The sequence below is a fragment of the Pelecanus crispus genome, chromosome 3 (assembly GCF_030463565.1).
Source record: "Pelecanus crispus isolate bPelCri1 chromosome 3, bPelCri1.pri, whole genome shotgun sequence".
NCBI lineage: Eukaryota > Metazoa > Chordata > Aves > Pelecaniformes > Pelecanidae > Pelecanus > Pelecanus crispus.
Window position 1 is genome coordinate 1696635 of NC_134645.1, and position 22662 is coordinate 1719296.

The 22662-nt window shown below is 46.0% G+C and overlaps 1 protein-coding gene across 1 annotated transcript; it reads left to right on the forward strand.

The window, feature by feature from the left end:
- The first annotated feature begins 2710 nt into the window (after positions 1-2710).
- On the forward strand, positions 2711-16486 carry ERLEC1 (endoplasmic reticulum lectin 1). The gene is made up of 14 exons (XM_009481463.2): positions 2711-2869; positions 3613-3717; positions 4865-4945; positions 5847-5924; positions 6077-6140; positions 8080-8120; positions 10509-10732; positions 13138-13267; positions 13704-13865; positions 14517-14576; positions 15070-15194; positions 15477-15554; positions 15755-15830; positions 16208-16486. Exons 1-14 carry the CDS (start codon positions 2711-2713, stop codon positions 16277-16279), a joined length of 1455 nt encoding a protein of 484 aa, XP_009479738.2. The 3' UTR covers positions 16280-16486.
- Positions 16487-22662: the final 6176 nt, after the last annotated feature.

Sequence of the window (22662 nt, forward strand, 5' to 3'; positions counted from 1 at the left end):
CCCCCATCAGTATTGTATCAGTACTTTGTATCATTATTTCCTGAAGTTTGTCAGGTTGAACTCTGATTTGTACCCCTTCCCATCCCTTCTTTCTGGTATGCATGTGGATACAGGCTTTACTCAGACCAAGGAGCTGAGGATGTTGAAAAAACTCAAATGCTACAGCTCCCCCATCCGATCTATTCCTGTATGTCTGTTCTGTGTAACAATAAAGAGTTCTTCGGAGGTGATTTTCCACTCTGTTCAGCCAAGCTACTGACTGGCAGAGGGGATGCAAACGGACACCAGGATAGCAAGTGCTCAGCAGGGCCCTGTATCTTGGTTTTCTACTCTGCAAGTGTGTAATTGTCACAAGATCAGAAAGAGACTTTTTCAAGTCATTAGGCTTCCCTAACAGTCTTCTCCAAAAGCTGGACATGGACTATACACTTACTTTGATTACCAGCTACAGTACAGCCCTGGTTATTCCAACTTCACACTCCCTCAGTATTCTTACTTTAAAGTAATTTCCTTGCTCCTCCGGCTTTCCCTTTAATTGTTGCCCTCCTTTGCCTCAAACAAATGTCTTGCCTGCATCTTTCTGACCTTTTGCAACTTAGGTCTCTTCTCTGCAGCTATTCTGGCACTTTCCTCTCATTGTGCACGTGCTTGAACTGGAAGAATAATTCTCCCAGTACAGCCATATCTACTTTGGCACCAGTTTAACAGGAAAAAAAAAAAAAATTGCACTCTTAAACAAGAAAATTATGGCAGCAAAGCTCAAAAGTATTGACTAAACCCCATGCAGCCATTTAGTAAAGTTTTAAGCCATCTCACCTCTATTATCCCCATCTGGAAATTGTTCTTCTGCTCAGGGCAAAAGTCAACCAAGGGATTACAAACCGTTTACTTGAACAGTTCAGACTCAGCCAGTTTTACCCAATGTAAACGTGAAAGCGCGCGTACACATCGCTCTACTGGCAAAACAGCAATGAAGAACGGCCCAAAACAAAACATCTTAAACCAAACCACCTGAATTCGCGACACATCATCCAGAGTTATCTTTCTCCGATGCCACTAGGATTCTTCCTGGTACCATCTGCTTCCTTTGCCTTTATGTAACTTCTCCCAGTAAACATTTCAGTGCCCACTCTATGCATTAGGGTTTATTAAGAACCACCGTACACTGCCAAAACATTACCGTTATCCCCGTATGTCACCCCATCACCAACTGCAAAGCAAACGGTACACTGCCCCACTCTTCTCCTTCCTCCAGAGCCTCCACTCCACTCCAGCTGTGTCTCAACTTACAGTTCAGTCTTAATCGGAGATAAAAGGAAGCGCTTTGTTATGCTTATTGCAATATTAAATGGAGTCCCTTACTTTTTTGTGTCTCCCAGACTCACTCTGTACCATAGAAACCTTCCTGGCACTACTCTATCAGTAAAAACCTGTGAAAAAAAGAGGAGAGCGCAACACAACCTAGCCACAGGAGTACACCAGCACTCCGGCTGCGTACTCGGTTGATGTAAAAGCCCAGGGCCCAGCCGAGCACGCTGCCAAGCCATTCCTGCAGCGTGGGGTAGCGGCGGCACACCTGGCTTTGCTGCAGCGATGCATCGGGGCAGGGCCTCTTTTCTGGGATGAATTCCAGGGGCTTGGCTCCAGAGGAGCTGCAGCAGAGGCGCAAAGTACCAAGGAGCTCCTCCGAGTTGGCGCCTGACAGACTGCGTTCGGAAGAGACAGACTTACCACTCTCTACAACTACCTGAAAGGAGGTTGTAGTGAGGGGGGTGTTGGTCTCTTCTCCCAAGTAACTAGCGATAGGACAAGAGGAAATGGCCTCGAGTTGCACTGGGGAGGTTTAGATTGGGTATTAGGAAAAATTTCTTTACTGAAAGAGTGGTCAAGCATTGGAACAGGCTGCCCAGAGAGGTGGGGGAGTCACCATCCCTGGAGGGGTTCAAAAAATGGGCAGAGGTGGCACTGGGGGACATGGTTTAGTGGGCATGGGGGTGTTGGGTTGATGGTTGGGCTGATGGTCTTAGAGATCCTTTCCAACCTTAATGATAGTTTTGCTTTCACTAAAAAGCAATCCAGCCACCAAGCCAGGAAACATGAGATTAATTCTTACTCTCCCCTGAATTGGTTTAGTGTGGACTTGGCAGTGTTAGGTTAATGGTTGGACTGGATGATCGTAAAGGGCTTTTCCAACCTAAACGATTCGATGATTCTATGACTAAACCGGGTCGGGTCCTTCGTTTTCTTCGAAGCCCATGCTACAGCGTTTTTAAATCCGTTACAGAACGGCTGCAGCCGCTGCCCTCTGAGGGCCTCCTGCTCAGCCCGCGAACGCACCACAGGGCGGGGGGGGGGGGGCCCTAAAGCGCTCCCCGTTAACGAGCCCGGCGCCGCCGCGACCCCCTCACCCCCCTTTGCGGGGCAGGGCGGGGGTTTCCACACAGAATCGGCGGCTCCTCGCACCCCGGGCCCCCGCCACGTCCCCTGTGCGTGTCCCGTCCCGTCCCGTCCCGTCCCGTCCCGTCCCGTCCCGTCCCCCTCCCGCCGCCGCCGCCGCCCCTCACTCACCGGCCGCCTCCCGCCACAGGGCCCGGGCAGCGCGCGGCCGCTGCCCCGGATGTTGATGCGCGGCGGCCCGCCCCTCCCGCCGGAAGCAGACGTGGCGGCGGCGCTGCCCGCCCCTGCCCGCTGCCCGCCGCTGCCCGCCGGCATGAGGGGGTGCCGGCACCGGGCGCCCACCCCGCGGGCGCTGCTCTGCGGTCTGCTGGCGGCCGTAGCGGCGGCGGCGGCGGCGGGCGGCCGGGCTCTCCCTCAGCTCAGCGACGACATCCCCTTCAGGGTGAACTGGCCCGGCACCGAGTTCAGCCTGGTCGGTACCGGCGCGGGGGGTGTGTGTCTGTCTGTCCGTCCGTCTGTCTGAGGGGTCTCTCTCCTCACGCCTCCTCTGGAATCTCCCTCCCTCGAGGGGCAGGACCCTTGTAACTATTAAAGTGCAGCCCGGGCGGCGGGAGTTCGGCCCGGCCGCCGGCCCCCCCCTCAGGGGTGGTGGTGATTTTTGAAGCCCCCGCGCCACAAAAAGGGTATTTTCGGGGTGTTCTCAGCGTAGCCGTGCTGGTGCGGGCCTCGAACGTTGTGTTTTGGCCCGGTTGGCGATAAGCGGGCACGCAGGCAGCGGGCCGGAGGGCGAGCGGTAGGCCGTGGCCTGGGTCTGGCAGCTTGGGAAAATCCAAGGAAAATCCAAGGAAAATCTGGCCTGAAAGTCGACGTGGGAACGGCTGGTTGCAAAATGTAATGGTTGGGGGGTGGGGTGGGGTGTTCTTTAATAAAAGTCTTCCATAAGAACGGGAAATATGTCATCAGGAGCAGGATGAGCGTGGAGGAGAGCAGGAATGCGGCCGGAGGTAGAAGGATCGAAGCAAAGGAGAAGGCAAGCAAGCCACTGCACGCTTAAATGCCAAAGCCCAGTCTTGTGGTATAATTAAGACCCAGGGTATACTCTGGACCGCCTGCCCTGCGAATTAACTCGTGTACTGCTCATGAATTCAGCAATATTTCTAACAAGTAGCGTTAAAAATACCCCCTGACTAATCCGTAGGTTGGTTGTTTTCTTAGCCTGCAACTGGTGTCCTGTACAAAGAGGATAACTACATTATAATGACCACTGTGGATAAAGAAAAATATAAGTGTATACTTCCGCTGATAGCAAGCGGCAATGAGGTAAGTTCGGTCAAGTCTTTTTTGTAATTATAAGCTGTAGACAAGTCTTTACAGTATCTTTTCAGTTCCTTTTTTTTTTTTTCAAAATAAAGACTTTTTTTTTCCCCCCTGTAAAAGGAAAATCGTCTGTAGAATGCATCACAGTTTCACAGTTAATAGTAGATGCCTTCAGTTCATATTACATACTAGCTCTATACTAAGTGGGGCTAGTCTGAACAATCTTGAAGTCCCTATTTGGCAACAAACCATCGCTGTAATGTTCTGTTTATTGCTAGGTCTGTGACTGATTGGGAGATTCTTGTATTTGAAGTAATATTGTCAAAATTCTAGGTCAGTAAACAGCTATAAAGGTTGTTAACGCTGCTATCGTCACTGCTGTATCTGAAAACACTATCTCAGTAGGGATTCTACCACTGGTAATATAAGCTTTATTCTCTGTCATCTGTTCCTTAATTGGAAGTCTGAATGCCCAATGTGGGGTTAACATTAAAAAAAAAGAAAAAAGGTATATAAGTACAGTTGTTTGTACAAGAGAAAGTAGGCTGAGGAGGCGTTTGGTGAGGTTTGTTGTTGGTCGGAGCGCTTCAGCGTAGGTGAGAAACCTTTAGTACTGAAGAACTTCGTGTGGAAATTTCTTCAACAGCATGCACATTTATAGAGCAGAAATTACGCAGAAATAAACTTCCACAGTATTGCTTACGCTTTTTTGATGGATTTTTTTGAAATGACATAAAAGCTGTGTGATGTTCCAATTATACTGCATCAGTACGGCATCAGCATTGACTAATGAATGAAAAGATTAATGATGCTGTTTTCCTAGTCACACCCCAAGCTGCCACTCTGGGCGTGAGCAAGTTGAGAGCTCTTACTGTTTTGCCACGTGTGTATTTTTTAAACCACAAAACTTTCCGGTTTTGACTACTTTATTTGGGACTTTTATTTGCCCCTTCTTACTAAACTAAATTGTCTGGGGTTTTTTTTTTTTTTTTCCTAATCACCACACAGCTCCTTCAGGGCAGGAATTAATGAGGTTTTGTACCTTTTAATTTTGTGATAGGATTTTTTTTTTCTTTTTACTATTGCAAATGAATATTAACTAACGAAACTACTGTTAATTTTAATGTAATGAAATATCCTTCTATTCTAGGAAGAAGAAAAGGACTATAAAGGTCCTACTCCCGGAGAACTGCTGGAACCTCTTTTTAAGCAAAGTAGCTGTTCATATAGAGTATGTTACTTCTATGTTGAAATTTAAATGCTAATCAACAGTTTACAGTCCGGTCCATTTCAAGATTTAGCATAGTAAACTGTTTGGATAAATATGTCTCGGACTTCAGGTACTAATTTGATCCAAAATAAGGTCTCTACAACTTTATGACAGTTATCTTAATGTTGCTGATAAAATTTTATATAATTGGAGATGTCAGGATTCAGATAAATGGGGTTGCTATAGTAGCAGTTTAAAAATGTGGATTTAAAACACTTACTTCCAGGAGTCAGGCCATAATGTGTGACAGTTGAATGAAAAGCATTTCTCCAGAAAGTGTTAGAAGACCAGAACAAACGTGTTTTTAGATGTTCTGAAAATTTTCCAGTTTTTCATCAACTGTCGTCCCACTTCAAAGACTCCTGTCTTGCATTATGAGAACAAGCCTAGTACCAAACAAGTATTGGTTGGTACTGGGAACCAGAGAGTGCAAAAGTGGCCAAATATTATACCCGTGCAACATCCCACACAAGTCCTTGAGGAAGGAAGAGTGGGTGAAGGGCGACTGGTGAACAGCCCGTATCTACGGCAGTTGCCAAAATGCTGTGACTGTGCTGAGTCACTACAGCTTAGCCCTAGCGATTTTGGGGCAAATTTAGTCTTTACATCTTAGTTAATTTTTTTTCCTTTGTTTTATCTGTGTGAAATTTAAGGAAACTTTGCCTGTTGTGTTTATTTGGAACATCACCAAAATGCTTGGGGAACACTCAGACCACTCACAGTGCTATTGTTTTTGAGGGTGCCCAAGCTCACCTGCTTGGGCTGCGTTTCACTGCTGCAAAAGTCAAAATTTTGAGGGAAATTTTTTTGGGACGGGGTAATGTAGCTAAACAGTTTTGTCTTTTTTTTTTTTTTTTTTAAGATTGAGTCTTACTGGACTTACGAGGTCTGCCACGGAAAACACATCCGTCAGTATCACGAGGAGAAGGAAACAGGACAGGTAGGCTTCTTACAATCTAGTAGTAACTAAAGTAACCCCCTTTTCCACTGGCATGTTCGTGCTTAACTCCTCTAGAAGACTTGAATTCCTGTACACTTGAAAAAGTATGGAAAAAGGTAACTAAAATTTATTTTAACTTCTTTTGGTTGTAGAAAATAAACATCCAAGAATACTATCTGGGGAATATGATGATGAAGAACCCATTATCAGAACCAGGTTTGTCTTACTTTGTTTTATTTTGCTGATGTTAATTAATTGTTTGGTTTTTAATTATTGCTGTCTGAGAAACATGGTGTGGAAAACTGATTCCCAGTGCAGTAGAGTAGAATTTTGTAGATTACTTTTTTTTTTTTAAGCAAAAATGTATTCTTTCCAATTCCTTTTCAGCAGCTTACATTGCATACATCCTGTCAGTTTTGCCATGCTGTCTAACTAATCAGATTACCTGATCTGCAATAGTTGGTGTCAGGAAAAGAAAATACATAATATAAGGGATGGAACCAACATGGGCCAGACTGGGCTTTGATAATGTAGCCTGTTGTCACTCTTTTTTTGGGTGGTGAGAAGCATTCAAACTGTGAGCAGAAGGCAGAGCATGTAGCACATCTTGGGCTCTGCTATTCTGTAATAAAACATAGTCTGCAAACCCGAACACTTACAGCCTTTGCAGGCAGAGCTGATCCTTGGAACTGTTTGAGTCTTTTTTTGGGGATTCTGGCACAGACCTCCAGAAATACTGACGTGCCTAAAGTGGGACTTTCAGTGGAAATTAGGTAGCTGAGCCCCAAACTCAAACTGCAGCTTAGAATAACTAATTTTCTGAGCGCTCGCATCTTTTGCCCGTAAATTATTGTAGATGCTGGAAGTTCTTGTGGTCGCACCTGCCAATATCTGCTTTCCTGGGTAAGCACTTTGGCGGTATATTAGTCCAAAGAACTCTTAAAAATCCACAGACTAAGCGTTCATTTGTCAGAGTTGATAGAACAATAGAAAAAACATTTGGGTTTTTTTAATTCTAGGCTAGTATGTAGAAGGTGGGCACCACCGTTTTTTCTCTTCCTAGAAGTGATTAACTTGAACGCCTCAGTCTTGGAGGGGATTTAGCGCTATTAGTCCCATTCCTTTGAACTCCTGCCTACAGCCTTCAGTTAGGTATCTTAGTCCTGAAAAGAAACACGGCTTCAGAAAGTGCATTGTTTGGCATTTCTTTGTTAGTGAGTGACAGCGCTTGTTCGTGCTGTCATTAATCCTGTGCAGAGATGCCCAATTCTCCCTAGCTGTTGCTGTACAGAAAACAAAACGTTTGATTTGAGTTACCGATCCTTTTGCAGGGCTAGATGCTGAAGTTACATGTGATGGTGCTTCAAGTCTGAGTCTTTTAGGATGTTGACCCTCTGTCCTCTCCGCTTAGGTGGCAGACTGTATTTTTTCTGTGCTTCCTATCCAGCAATTCACGCCACTTATCTTAAAAAAAAAAAAAAAAAAAAAAATAGATGGTTTCTCAAACCATTGTGAGCTGAACCCACAAGTGTGCTACAGTAAACTTGGACCAGCTGAATGGGTGACAGCAAAGCAGGGTGGCCCTTTGCTCGCCTAATCCTGAATGGATCCAGGCTGTCCTGAAGCAGTTCACAAGGCTAAGGGTAGCTCCCAGCTGGGACAGCTTGCAACCCCTGCCCCGTAAGAAGGTTTACTCTCATGATCATTAGCGTGGCACGCGGTCTGGCCTCACTTCTTCCTACAACAAGTGTACCCTCTGAGGGTGGCTAGTGGGTGGGCTGAAGCACTTGCCTGTAGTTTGCTCGCTTTGAGAAGAGTGGTCAGCTATGCCTCGCGGAACAGCAGTAGTAACGTGTTCTCCTGCCCTCACTGGCCTTCCTGTGGTGCTAGGGCTGGATTTGGCCTGTCCTGCAAACTCAAAATTGTTTCAAGACGATGCTAGCTCCTGTTTTGTTCTGTTTGCTCTGGACCCCAGGTCACTGTTTTATTTCCTTTCTTTCCTCTTTTGCACCTGCAAGTTCATGAAATTGACTCTTGGCAGTGTATATGCAAAGTCCTAGCAAATACACAAAACATACAAACTTCTCTGTATATAATTTCATTTTATTTCAAGTTCACAGACTTTATGCTTACCTCATTCTTAATTATTCCCCAGATCAAGAAGAGAAGGAAAATCCAAAAGAGAGTGCAAAAGAGGCAAGTGAAAAACATCTATTTTAACTTTTGCTGTCAATAGTGGAGGCAATTTATATATGATGAGAGTATGTAATTAGTTCCCTACCAAAATGAGTACCAAAACATGAAACTGTTCCTGAGCTGCACTCTACTCACTTGATTATCAGTCCCAGCTCAGAAAGCTTATTTAGTCCAGCTAGTTAAATTTCTCGCCCTTCTACTTACTTACATTGAAGTTACGCTAATCTTAAATGAGATGAATTATATACTCTTCTTCTATGAAGACAATACACATAATCACAAAGTCACGTTATGGCCTAGCAACAGTTATTTTTCCAGCTACAGCAGAGATCCCAATTCCCTTAATGATACTTTCATGCATTTTGAGCAGGGAGAAGTGCTTAACAGAATCCTACAGCACAAAATCCCTAAAAGATTTCTTAGCTGACTTGATGCCCCATCCCATAAAACTCTGTGCTTCCCTTTCCCGTTAGGCAACTTTTCTATTTGTTTAGGCCCCAAAACTCAATTCTGAGTTACTAACTTTGTAGCAAATCAATGGAAGTACCTGAAGCACGTTGGAGTTTGGAATTGGCAACAGCAGATTTGACCTGTGGGCAGACATGCACTTACCTTATTTCCAGTTATCCTTCATTTTAATTCTGAAACAAAAATTTTGTCTATGTGATCTTTGTAATGCTGATTTACACAGCACAGAGCGGTTCTTCTGCAGTGGATCTCAGAAAACATACATGCCTGATGAGCGTTTTGGAGGGAGGTGGGGGAGCAGACCCAAGTCCAAATGTGGCCCATTCTGATGGCAGTGGCAGTTATGCCTCTTTGAAATTAAAGACAACTAGGTTCTTTGTGGTGTAACTTTTTTTTTTCTTTTTTTTTTAAATTTCAGAGGAAGTTAAGTCTTTTACTGACTTTTTTTTTTTTTTGACAGTATTTATGATGTACATACACTGTCTTGGTTTTAGTCCATAAAGAATTTAGACTTGCAATTTCCATGGAATCTCTAGTCATGAAAGGGAAACCGTGCATAGCACAGCTGGGTGGTGCTTAAAGTAACCAAACCCTGCTGCGACTAGAGATTTATCTTAAGTCCTACTGGTTGTGTGCAAAGCCTTCCAGTTGCATACCAACAACAGCTATTTCTATTTTGATTTCTTGAATAGTTACCTTCAATGAAATGCATAGGCATAATTTTTCAATTTTTAAGGAAAAAAAACAGTTGTTTCATTCAGAAAAATAGGAAGGAAAAGCACTGGTACCTTTTTTGTCAGCTCCGTTGTACACAACCAGAATATATCTTCATTTCCCACCTTTGAGTATTGAAGTAGAGAGTGGATAAGTGACTGGAAGCCAAGGAGCGCCCGAGCAATTAAGCTGCCGGCATGTTCATTCTTTAACCTCATGAATGTCTCATCGCTTCATTCATGATGCAACAGTTTTCAGGAGGAGAGAGTCAGTGGCTTGTGACAGGGTAACATGGTTTGAAGACCAGCATAGGTGAGAGATAGAAGGGTCTCGGGTCCCCGGGTTAGTGTCCTGACCACAGAAGGCACCACCACCTTTTAGCACAGAGCCCGACTTACTGTGCGCTGAAAACCTTTACTAGCTCAAGCGACATGGGTTGATAAAGGTCTAATTTGTGGGTTCCAGTGTGGCTTTTGCACAAATGGAGCTTTTGGTATCCAGGAACTTTAGCTGCTTCTGAGATAGGAGCCAGGAGAGGGACTTTGACCAGTTTGGGGAATTGATTTCTTAAAGTGGAAGCTGGATGAAACACATGACGGAACAAGTTTGAAGAGAGCTGACTTAAAAGCGTGTACAAAAGTGGGATTTACTTTGTATATATCGTTCACTTTGTTAGCCACACCAACGGGTGGTATGGGATACTCCGGATAAGGAACAACCCAGGCTGGGTATGCTGAGAGGCGCAGCGCGGGCATTGGGATGACTTTGCAGGGGCGTTTTTAGATTCTTCTTGGCCTGGCACTGAAGTGAAGGGAACGTGCCTGGCCAGACCTGAGCCGAGCCTGGCAGAGCTACTCGCATCTCCCTGTCTCCTAGGCTGCAGGGCAAACGCAGCTGGCTTGGTGCTCTTCCAAAACATTGCACCCAGCTGGCAAGCTTTCTTAGAACCGAAACATCGGGCAGCCTGCGCAGAGAAACCAGCTGCTTTTTGCAGCTGGAGCTCGTGTGGCTCGGCGCATTTGTGCGGTGCTGTGCTGGAGGTAATAAACCAGAACGTGTTTGGAAGTTGCAGAAACACCAAGTAACTACGCAGGGGCTGGTTTCAGTCCAGTAATGCTGGCTCTGCTCAGCATGATAGTATTTTTCATTTCGGAAGAGTCAAAGGACCTTTACTGTGATTCTTAACTTTTACTTTCTTTCACCTAGATACCTACAAAAAATATAGAAGGGCAGATGACCCCGTACTATCCTGTAGAAATGGGAAACGGCACGCCTTGTAGCTTGAGACAAAACCTGCCCAGATCAAGTACAGTGATGTACATCTGTCACCCAGAAGCTAAGCATGAGATTCTTTCAGTAGCAGAAGTTACAACCTGTGAATATGAAGTGGTTATACTGACACCTCTGTTATGCAGCCATCCTAAATATAGGTACGGTACTCAAATGTTGCCTAACGTTATCACTTCAGATTTTCCTCGGTTTCCATGCATGTACGTGCTTATAGAAGTCACATATCCAGCTGTGGTTTCTGGTGCAGAGCTGTGACACTTGTATGTACTTACTTTGGCAGGCGCAGTCTTGCCAAATCTTAAGTTTTTATGTTAAGTTGCACAATATTTGCGTTTTGTAAGTCTCTAGTGATTGACCCCATATGAGAAGCAGCTGGGAAGTATAACTTTTTTCAACAGGTAAGTTTCTAGCCCTGTCATTCTGGAGAAACACAAACTGGGGCGTTAAGGCTGCAGGCAGATTAAGAACACCCGGTCTCCTCTTAGTTTATGATTACAAGGGCTTGGGGGATCATCTTCACGGTATGCAGAGACTGCAGATTGCATATGCGCGTTATATGTGCGCACAGACTTCAGCTTCTCCAATTTCAGAAGACAAAAGTATGGTCTTCAGCCATAACCTTAATATATATTTTAGCAGTTCTCCCGACTTAAGGAGTTCTCACCTGTCTCTGTCCTGCTTTATTGCCTTACCTTCAGCTGTATGAGTCATTTTCCTATGAAGAATTCCCAATTTCAATGTTTTTTTCCAAAAATCAAGTTTAGGATTCTTCCCCCCCCTCCATGAATGGTACCATGGATGTAAGGGATACCCTTAGTCTCAATAGTAGAGACTTTCGACCTTTCAAGGGGTGTAAACAGAATTGCAAAGTGAATATGACATACAAGTAATGGGGAAATAATGGGCAGGAGTTCTGCATTTCCCATGTACACAGATGTCAGAACAAGTGAGTATTTAATCACTGCTCTGAAATAGGTAACAAGGTCTAAATAGGGACAAAATCCTCAGTCATGCATTTTATAAACACTTGCCAGGTGGAGTAGATAAGTTATGCTATTGCCAAATATTTAGCATCAATTATAAATTTTCTCATGTAGATGGGTTTGGGAATACTCTGTTATCTGTTGCACTTATCTCTTGCAGTATTATCTGTTTATTGTATGAGTCTTTTAAGCCTCTGTATCAGTAGAAAAATAGAAAGTGCACAGGGAAATTGTTCTATTGTTTGACAAGAATACAATCTTGAGCTGCTGCCTCCTTCCAGAGGGAAGGCATGGAAGGCTTCCGGGCCACTAGCAGGAAATACTTAAAACAAACATGCAAGATCTTTATTCTTCCACTTAGGTCATCTTCGTAAATAGAGGTGGAGATAGCAGGCTGGAAACGCAGCTCAGGGTCAGCAGAGGTTAACAACAAACAAACCTCATCCGAAGTGAAGCGCGCTTTTCCCGTCGTGTGTTCCTGAAACAGCACTGAGCAGTACTTGAGCCGCCGGCGCTTTTCCTCTACGCCCACCATCTTATCCAATAATGCACTCGCATTAACTTAGCAAAAGTCTGTCTGTTAGTTCTAGTTGCCGTTCTTGTTTGGATACAATTTGACTTTTTTTTAAATTGGTGGGAATGGGGACAGGGAGGCAGTGAAAGGTAATATTTGTCTACTGTAACTATTAGTCTTAGCGTTATTTAAATAAAATTCAGATAAAACTAGGCTGCTTTGGTACAGGGCTTGTTTAATCCAGAGTGCAGTTACTATGTAGGAAATGTTTTCAGATTAACTGCTGTGGTGATTATTATACACCTACTGCTGTGGACTACAGACTCTTCCTAGGAGGACATCACAAAAAGCCTCTGAAGCATTTTTGTTTTGTAAATAAGCTTTCTCTCAGGAGGACCTTTTCAATGAGACGAGCAATGAAAACTGAACAACTGCTTCATTTGTCAGTACGATTTTCATTTTGATGTTCGCTTTCCGTTAAGGCTTATTTGGTGTTTTAATGAGGCCTTCTTTTGTGTAAACTAAGGAGAAAGCTGTGTTAACTCTGCTTCATCTGTTTGCTTTTTCTTTCCTGAAATAAGCTGCTTTTTGCAGACATAGCTCATGAAGACAGTGAGAAAGGAATAATAGGTATATATGCAGTAGGAAAAGCCATACATGTCAGATAATATAGGGATGTATTATTTTAATTATATAGGAACTGCATCTATCAAGTTTTTAACCTTTGCCATTTCCTAGCTTCCGAAAGAGTTTTGCGGAGCCTCGACACGGCGTTCATGGTACGCGTACAGTGCAGTTTGCCTTCTAATATGTGGCTTTTTCCTTTTGACCGAGGGGGGGCCAGGCTGCATTGCCAGTTTTAGGAGTGAGACTATGCTGGGCAAAAAGCGTATTTACTTCAATCGTAAGAACCGTGTCGCTTTGGCTGAAGTGGTGCAAGTACAAGAAAAAAAAATGCACACCTCAGCTCGGTCAGAAACTGAGAGCAATAAAAACCAGCAGGTCTTTAAGGCATAATAAGTGATGTGTTGCTGGCTTGTTTGGGCAGGTTCAGGGCTTCCCCTGTGAATGACATCTTTTGCCAGTCTCTGCCTGGATCCCCACTGAAACCCCATAATCTGGAACAGCTGGAGAAACAGCAAGAAATGATGAAGATGCCTTTCAGAAGGGTGAAGGAGGTAGGATTTCTTTAATTTTAAATAGAAAAAAATAACTTATTTTCCATTTTGGAACACACACAACTTTCAGTTCTGTGGAATAAGTTCTCTTACCCAACTTTATAAGACCATGTCAATCTTTCAAACGGTCTTTAAGCTTGTTGAAATCATCTGTAACTTACCTTAATTGAAAGGAAAACAAAGCAAGTAAGTTTGGGCTACTGATGTAAAACTCTTGTAGCCTCTGTAGCCTACAGTTTACAAACATGTTAAGTTCTTGACTTTCAATCTTTTTCTTCCAGCTATGCTGAAGGCAGTGAAAACAAGGCCAGAATGCTTTCATACTTCTTCCCACCGCCCGCTTCGCTTAGTATTAAGTAACTTCAGATAGTTTCCACGACTTTGCAGGGGACATATAAAATCTAAATGGGTGTATTTGTGTATACTTCCATTTCAGGAAGAAATGCAGTCAACAAAAGAAGAGAAATTTTCTTCCATTCATAAGCCTGTTGCTGTTGGAAGCCATCAACTATTAACTGTGGGAACAACCCACATCTCCAAATTGACCGATGACCAACTTATAAAGGAATTTCTCAGTGGTTCCTACTGCTTCCATGGGGTGAGAAATAAAGCTATGCGTAATAAAAGAGCTACTCCTTAATTGCACCTGTATTATGTCTTTGTTTAGTTTTTCCATGAATGTTCTTACACACGTACTAATTGCCTTTCTCTGCGTTGGTATAGGGAAGGCTTATATACCAAAGTCTACGCCAGAAAGGAATCTTTAACCTTTCTGTTGAAATTCCATTTGTTTGAGCAGACAGTGAAATGGAAGTAGATCATGAGAATTGTTCAGTGCTAATTTTGATACTGAGAAGAGAAAAAAAAAAAATCTGATAAAACTTATCGAGAGAACAGCCAGCACAGAAAAGGCGTCTGAAGTTTTCCCTGTCTTTTAAAGAGGAAAATATTTCTTTAAAAGATGAATAGGGGGTGTACAAATAGTTTAAGGAATTTAGTCCTCTGTGGCTCTTTCAAGAGTCTTTGCTTAAACTCTATTCCATCCCTTGCCGAAGTCAGTTAGCTAATAAGAGATTCTCTCTCAGTGCAAAGCTCGAATCGGCATGTCTAATTAATAGGCATGGAGTTTTATAGCTAAAATAGCCAGTGGTTTAGGGCCTGGAGGGACACGGAGGTGGGGTTTTTGGGGCGTTTGGTTTGGTTTGGGGGTTTTGTTCTGGTTTAACGCTGAGATTATACCTCTACCTAGGGTGTCGGTTGGTGGAAGTACGAATTCTGCTACGGCAAATACGTTCATCAGTATCATGAGGTACGTTTAGATAATTTTATCTTCTGCCACTAGATGGCTGTGGGAGGAAAAAGGGTTAGAGAATCTGCCTACGGTTTGAAAAAAGCAGCATCCTTTTCTCGGCTGATCAACAGCTTGGGTTTAAGAAGTTGGATTTCAGAAAAGAAATCCTCCGCGTGCTGCCTGAGTTCATGCAGGGGTGTGTAGGTACCGTGTCAGGTCAAGCACAGCGATAATCAAAGCTGAAAAGATGTGGGGGTGTTTGTGGGAGCGCTCTTCTGGTCATTGAAACGCTTTTATCGGCTCACACAGCCTGGGTGGCTGTTCTGAAGAGACCGTCACCTTGACTCTTGACCCTAATACAAGACCAGTCATAGTTTGTCCCAAATGCAAGAACATGTTCCACTGACAGCAGCAGCCTTGCTCTAGAAATGACATTCTACGCATCATTAAAAATCCCCTCGCTGCTCATTGTGTAATACAAGGTGTAATTAGCAGCTTTTTCCTTTTTTAGGATAAGGAAAGTGGCAAGACTTCCGTGGTTGTGGGTACCTGGAGCAAGGAGGAACACATTGAGTGGTCCAGGAAGAACGCTGCTAGAACCTACTACCTTCGAGAAGACGGCACACAGACAGTCAGGTACGGTTACGGGCACCATGGCTGCTGCTCTGGCTCTCTGCTCCTGAATCGGTCTCACACTTGCGATAGAGAAGAATGGATGTGATGCAGAGAAAAAAAATCTTCAGTAATGAAGAACTGTTTGCTTCCGCAATACCTGAAATACAGCTTGTTACTACTTTGTTTTGGATATTCAAGTTAAATATTTGAAGAACGGTGAGACGCTGCCTGACGCAAGTCAGCTGCGCGCTTAAGAATGGTGTTTAGTATTTCAAACCTTTTCACTCCTATCTTTTGTGGCAGGATGGTGTCTCATTTCTACGGAAATGGAGATGTTTGCGACTTAACGGACAAGCCAAGGCAGGTGACTGTGAAATTGAAGTAAGTTAGCTTTTTTAGTAAACTGATGTTTTGCGTCTCTGTTCCCTGTGTCCGAGGGGAAAGCCTCTGTCGTCTTCGGGAAGCTCAGAAAGCCATGACTGTTAGCTTAGTAAAAAGGCCGTAGATACGAGGGAAATGTGCATTTCAGTTTTGCGCTTACTGCCTGCTAAACGCTACAAAATGTCTCTCTCCCTTTTCAGATGTAAAGAATCCGATTCCCCTCACGCCGTGACCGTGTACATGTTAGAGCCTCATTCTTGCCAATACATCCTTGGGGTACGTAGAGACGTGCATGGGTTCCCCGAGTGCCACCTCGCAGGGGACGTCTCTGGGTGCACGTCTAAAATAGCCCCTTGCTTCCAGCGACTCGTCACAAAAGCTTCCTGTGGCGTCCTTTAGCCCTGGCGCTGCTAAACAAGTACTGCTTTCTGTTCCTTTGCATTTGCGTAGAGGAAGGAGGGGCGTTATTAAAAATTAGTGTTAATAAGCCTCAGAGGTCATACCCAAAAGTAAAAAGCGCTTACCTGATTTTACAGAGCAATGCTCGAGTACTGCGCCTCTTGCAATCAGTTGCCATTAACCTCACGAGCTCTGTTGCAATCTCTCCATCGATGATTTTGTGGTCTTCAGTGTTTTCATCTCTTACGTTCAAGGTGGAGTCTCCGGTCATCTGTAAAATTCTGGATACAGCAGACGAATACGGGCTCCTCTCGGTGCCCAGCTAGAGACCCGCGGAGCCCCGAAGCGAGCCATACCTGCCCACAGCCCCGCCGGCGTTTTCCACCTGACCATCCCGTCTGCGAGAGGACAAAGGCGGAGAGAAGCTTCCGGCCAGCCGACCTCACCAGCAGCATTCTCTGAGGGACTCGTGAACCACTTTGTGTATAACTATGTGTATATAAGAGGTTATCGAGAAACTTTTAATGATTAAAATCTTGTCTTGCACTCCCGGTTTGCCTTGTGTGTGACACGTTCTACGACGATTGCCCGTCGTTGTGAAGGTGTAACTCAGCAGCTTTAAAAAGGCAAAATAAACAAGGGCCAGCTTCGAGCGAGGAGCTCAGCTGCCCACAGAATGGAAAAGTGAACCAGCGCTTCTCACGCAGGAGCCGTCAGCCGCCACTGCAGCACTGCGTCCTCCTCCTGCCGCAACTCGCTTGGCCCGAACACAGCTGTGACCTCAGGTTGAGTGCTTGGAACCGCGTGAATGTCGCGGGCCTTCCTCCCGCTACCTCACCCTGCTTCAACTGTTGCTTCTTCCCCCAGCCTGGGCTGCTTCCCAGCACTTTTTTTTTTTTTTTTTTAATATTAACACTGTAGCATTCATCTATTTATTTTGCCGAATGTTCTTACTGACATCGGTCAGATTTGTTGTTTTGTTTCTAAGGATGCTAAGGTATGCTAGCGATCTACAATCAGCATTTTTTGTGGCAGAGTCGTCACTGTTAGCTAGATGTTGTCACTGTTAGCTAGATGTTGTCACTGTTAGCTAGATGTTGTCACTATCAGCTAGATGTTGTCACTGTTAGCTAGACCTCTGGCCTCCCACTCGCCCGTATTGAGCCACGTGCGCCGTATGCGTGCCGCAGTGGTTTCCCTGTCGGGATGAGGACTCGGTACCTCCACCTGCCTCTTAACGGGCAATACCAGGACGGAGGTCTGTTTTCTGGTAGCACGCCTACCTTGCAAGTAAGATTTTTGGTGCAGGCAGGTGAAGTTTTAGTCTGCTGGCAATATATATTCCTAGAAGATAACTGAAATATGACTTAACAGCAGTATCTCAAGTAGATTTCCATTATAATTTTAAAATAGTAGTTTCCAAATAGGTGAGGAAAAAAAAGTTTGCAGATCACTGGTTTCTAGCCAACGCCCGCCAGACCCTCAAGGATTCCCTTCCCTCGGGAAAAGGTCGTCGGGCTGGCGGAAAGCCGTGTCCGTGCTTTTACCAGCTGCGGCAGCGCTCACTCTTTTTGTGGAACAGACAAGATCAGGCGTGCGTCCTTCAGTCACAGTGCCGGCACGAGCCCTGTGCTGAGCACCCAGTGGAAGAAGTCCAGAAAATAGCGAGTTTGCGGCCAAGAAAGCGTAGGGAACGCTCGCGCTCGGTGCAGTTCCACCACAGCGAGCTTGAGAGGGTTTTTTTTTTGTAATGAGGCATGGGCTGGAGGGGGCACAAGCTGGGCAGCGCTAACGCGGTACGTCCAGCCTGTTGATCACATATGTAAGCCCACAACCTTTCCTCCTTTCTAAAGCTATTGCGCAAGGTATAGGAATTTCATAACCGATGTCAGACGGAACTCCACCAGCCATTTGGCATATGACTAGCTGAAAACTACCGAAAATACCAAGTTAAAACTGCTTAGGCTGTTGCAATATGCGCACCCATTGTATTGGCTCATACGGTAGAAGAAAACCAAAACAGCAGCAGCAGGATGAGACAGCATTTAAATTCCAAGTCAGTGGTCCTGATCACATCCTTATTTCCGATGGCTTAGCGGTGTGACAGAGGAAACTGGAAAAGCGGGAAGAGAGTCTTGTACTTAGATTTTTATTTTTTTCCCCTGGGAAGGGAGTCTTTATGCAGATTTTCTCCCTCCCAGTCTTCTTGTGAAGCATTAGATAGATAAGCAAAAGTTAACTTAAGTTTTAACCCTTTACTTAGCCGGTAGCTTTTAGAAAAGAGAAGACATTAAAAGCAGTGTTCTCCTGACTTTATATCTTTAACTTAGTTTCCCTAAAGTTCTTTTACTTGCCCGAACAGTCAACTGGACCCATCTTCTCATTAAGCGTCCGGTATGAGTCTGGGCCCTGTGCTGACTGAGGTTTGTCAAAGGTGCATCCCAAGTCAGCATAGAGTAAGAAAAAAAAAAAAAAAAAATCTCGTGTAGCCTTAGCTAACCTAACCCGTCTTTGTGATGGGCTGGCTGCATCCTCTCGTGAGGGCCCTGGCAGCAGGTGGAAGGACTCGATTTGTAAAATCCCTTGCGATATATTTAGAGTTGAGGCTGCCCCGTATCTACTCTTAGGAAAGGCACCACAGACGCAGCCAGCGCCGGGCCGAGGGCTCAAGGCCCGGGTTTGATGCGGACGTCTGTGCCGCGGTGCCCCGCTGCAGAACGCAGACAGACGGCGTGGGCTGGGACGGTGTCGGACTTCCTCAGCATCCATATTAAAAGGAAGAGAAACCACAACACGCTAAACCTTCCTGCACACCCCTCCGTTGTGGTAATTAGATCAGAGGAAGAGATAAGAATAGTTATTTTCCAGAATGTAAAGAATTCCACTTCCCCACAGAGGAGGGAAGCACAACCTCTTTGACTGAGCAGCCACGGCACCTCAGTGTGCCACTGAAGCCAACTTTTGCTGTTTTATGAGCAAACCACGCTGTTGCCAAACCCATAAAATCTGTACCCTGTTTTCCATCTTCCTCAGCCTCTACTTCCCCTTGCACAGGCAGCAACACGCTCAAGGATGTTCCTACCCTGCGTCCAGACTGCCCGCAAGCATACAAATGTAGTTAGTGATAGGACGAGAGGAAATGGGCTCAAGCTGCGCCAGGGGAGGTTTAGGTTGGAAATTAGGAAAAATTTCTTTACGGAAAGGGTGGTCAAGCATTGGAACAGGCTGCCCACAGAGGTGGTGGAGTCCCCATCCCTGGAAAGTGTTCAAAAAATGGGCAGAGGTGGCACTGGAGGACATGGTTTAGTCTGGTCTACCCTTGATTGGCTTAGTAGTGTAGGTTGGCAGTGTAGGTTAATGGTTGGACTGGATGATCTTAAAGGGCTTTTCCAACCTAAACGATTCTATGATTCTATGGAATCCACCAAGATAAACCACGTGCTTTTCCCTTCCGCCCTCTCCCCGACCGACAGCTGATTTGGGGGAGAACCGCCGCGGCGAGGGTGAGGGGAGCAGGGAAGATGCGCGCCAAAAACCCCACAGGGCGTGACAGACCATGAGCCGATGCGGCTAAAAACAATTAATTCCAACACCATCTTACGTTCTAGCGCATTTGAATCTAATCTAAAAGAAATGTGCAACTGAGAGGAACTTGCTGCTTCGACCCTGCCCCAGACAAGCCCTGAGGTGCAGGAACCTCAGGTCAGTAGCAAAAATGAGGAAAAACCAAGCCTCTTCTGGTACGCAGAAAGCACAAAGCAGAACTGGAGGGCTGAAGGTTTCTGTGCTGGTCTGCTTAGATTTACGCCCCAGATACTACGCAGGTTTGCTTCTCAGCCCGAGAGGCAGAGTTGTTTCCATGCTCATTTAAGAATCAGCAACGTGGAAAATAACGTGAGTGGCAGACAGCAAATTCGCAGCAACGGTGCTGATGTCGTCTGCAATTACTCAAGAGGAATTACATCAAAGGAAAATAGATTTGGGATGGTGAAACTTGCCACTTACCCAAGATATTTACTACTATGAGGAGAGGAGTTCAAAGCATGAGCTGGTTTAGGTCCCAAAAACCAGGATTTATCCCCACGGAAAGAACAAAAATCAGTAACAAGCACTTAACAAAGCCCCCACCTTACCTGCCCAGGAATGCTTAAAACTCACTTGTGGGCTCCTCCTACACAACCCAAACCAGCGTAGGAACGGCAGCGCTCGCTTCTTGCCAAGACCTGCTGACTGAATATCAGAAAATGATATGAATTTTCTATAGAAGAGTCATGGCGTTACTGCTATGTCTTTATTTGCATTTCCACTCAAAAGGCACTGCTCGAATATAGCAGCCGTTAGACTTCAGACAACAGGGATTCATTCTAGAGCTAATTTTTAATTGTCATTTAAACTCAAAAATTATTAATTGGCTGCAAGACCGGACCAAAAAGCAGCGAGGGTATCTCTGTCAGACGTCCACGCGGCTGAGATGAGTCAGCGGCTCAGCGTGCGAGGCGGGACAGTCCCTGGGAAGTTTCACTTAGCTGAAGGGGTGAAAGAAGATGATCGGTCTCGGACAGATCTTCTCAAGTGGTAAAGCGCTGCCGGGTATTATTCCCTCTCCCTGCGCAGAGGCAGATAAGTGCATTTCCTGGTCATAAACACCGTAACTTGTATAGCTATACAGATGTGACTTACAGCTGCCATCCAGCACCCAAATCATAGAATGCTTTGGGTTGGAAGGGACCTTGAGAGATCATCGAGCCCAACCCCCCTGCAGTGAGCAGGGATTGCACCTGTGAACTTGGCGTCGTTAGCGCCGTGTTCTAACCAACTGAGCTAACTCGAAGGCCACCTTAATAAAAGAAGCCCCTTTGAGGTCTGGTCTCCTGAAGGCTGGTGCATATCTGCTGCGGATTTGAGCGGCTCTCGCACAGGTTCAGCTCTCCTCCCCGAAATTACATTTCCAGCACCAAAAAAAAATAATCTCCCCTGCAGAGAGACAGCGAACAAGTGGAAGATGACCCGCTTCAGGAACAAAATCTCTTTATCGAGTCCTTGTGGGGAACCACAACCCTGCCTTGGTTCTGCTCCCAGCCGCGTTGCGTCTACTTTCCCCACTCGCTCACACAGACCTTTCTCGTGCGCTGCTCTTCCTCCGCAATCCCCAAAATAAGAGGCTGCCTTCAAAAGAGCGAAAAGGAGAATACATGAATACACAGAATGCGTGCTGGATGAAGCAAATGTTAGAATAATGCCGGCACGGCGTCTCGGTAGAATAACTATTCTTGTACTGAAAAATATTCTTTCTCACTTTGTCACTTCCAACCGTGATTTCCTCTCACAGCCAGCCGAAGAGACGCGCTTTGATGGGCCCTGTGCTAGAACACAGCTGAGCTGCTCCATCTTCCCGAGGAGGCAGCTACAGACTGAGTTTCGAGAGCAGCACAGCTCTGTTTAGGTGAAGGAAGGAAGACTCATCGGGGAGAAATGGCTTTCTGCAGGGGGTCACCCCAAGTTGAAAGCAGGAGCAAGAATCCTTCCCGACATGTCCAAAATGCTCTTCATTTCCTCTCCCTTCTACTAAAGCAAGTCAGGATCTGTCTGAAGAATGGATGACTTCAGGGCAATTCCCAGAACCTGCCGGGACAGGGAAGTGCCCCGTCAGACTAGAAAGGCAGCATAAACAACGTTGGGGTGTTCCAGCCCCCCAGCACTGTACAGGGGAGCCTCTGGGCTACTGCAAGAGTTTCCAGTCACTGGCAGTTACGAAAGAGTCGGGGGGAAAAAAAAAAATCAATAGCGGAAAAAGCAGAGCAGATGACAGAGCTCTACACCTTGCACAATCTGTTGGCATCCCAAATTAAACCAGCTGCAAACAAAGAGCGCATCTTTTAAGGCAGCGCTACAAACACTGAGAAAATCCCGTTACAGGGGTTTTTTTTCCCCCCTAGTTAAAGTGCGCAAAAGGTAGGATTGCTCGCTTGGCGGGAGCGCTTCTGGCGCGCGAGACCTCGTATTCACACGCAAGAGAGCCCGGTACGAAAACCTCCCCATCTTAGGAAACACATCCCCCAACAAATCACATTACGGGAGTAAATCAGTTTTATAACCCCGCCGTCACGCTTGGCGCTTCCAGACCTTCCCTGCGACGCTCAGGTCGGAGCGAGGCCAGCAGATCCCTTGGGACGACACCATTCCCTTGGGATGACGCCGTTCCCTTGGGACGACGCTGTTCCCTTGGGACGCCGCCGTTCCCAGCGTCTAAGCCTTAAAACAAGCAACTTCCACCTTCGATCTTCCTGCTGCTGGTCCCGGCAGGATGGGGAAAGCGTTACAGATTTCACCGGGGAGAAGCATCTGCGGCGGAAGCCCCCTCCGCCAGCCCAGCAGCGGGGAGCGGGGCTGCCGATGCCGCTGGTCCCGGCGGGGCCGGGCGGTTCCCGGGGGTGTCCCTGCCCGGCCCGCCCCGCTCCCAGCCCTACAAAAGGCGGCGGCAGCGGCAGCAGGTACCGGCGGGGAAGCGGCGCCGAGGAGAGCGGGTAACGGAGGGGAAGGGGGGACGCGGAGGGTCGCTGGAAGTACGAGGGAGCTGTTAGCCGTCTTCCAGCCTGCCATCTGCAACGCTTGCAACGCCCCGCGGGCTCGCTTACCCCTGTGGCGCAGCGGGTCCCGGCCGCGGGGTATTCCTGCTGGGTGCGAGGTAGGGATGCCGGGGGGGGCTGGC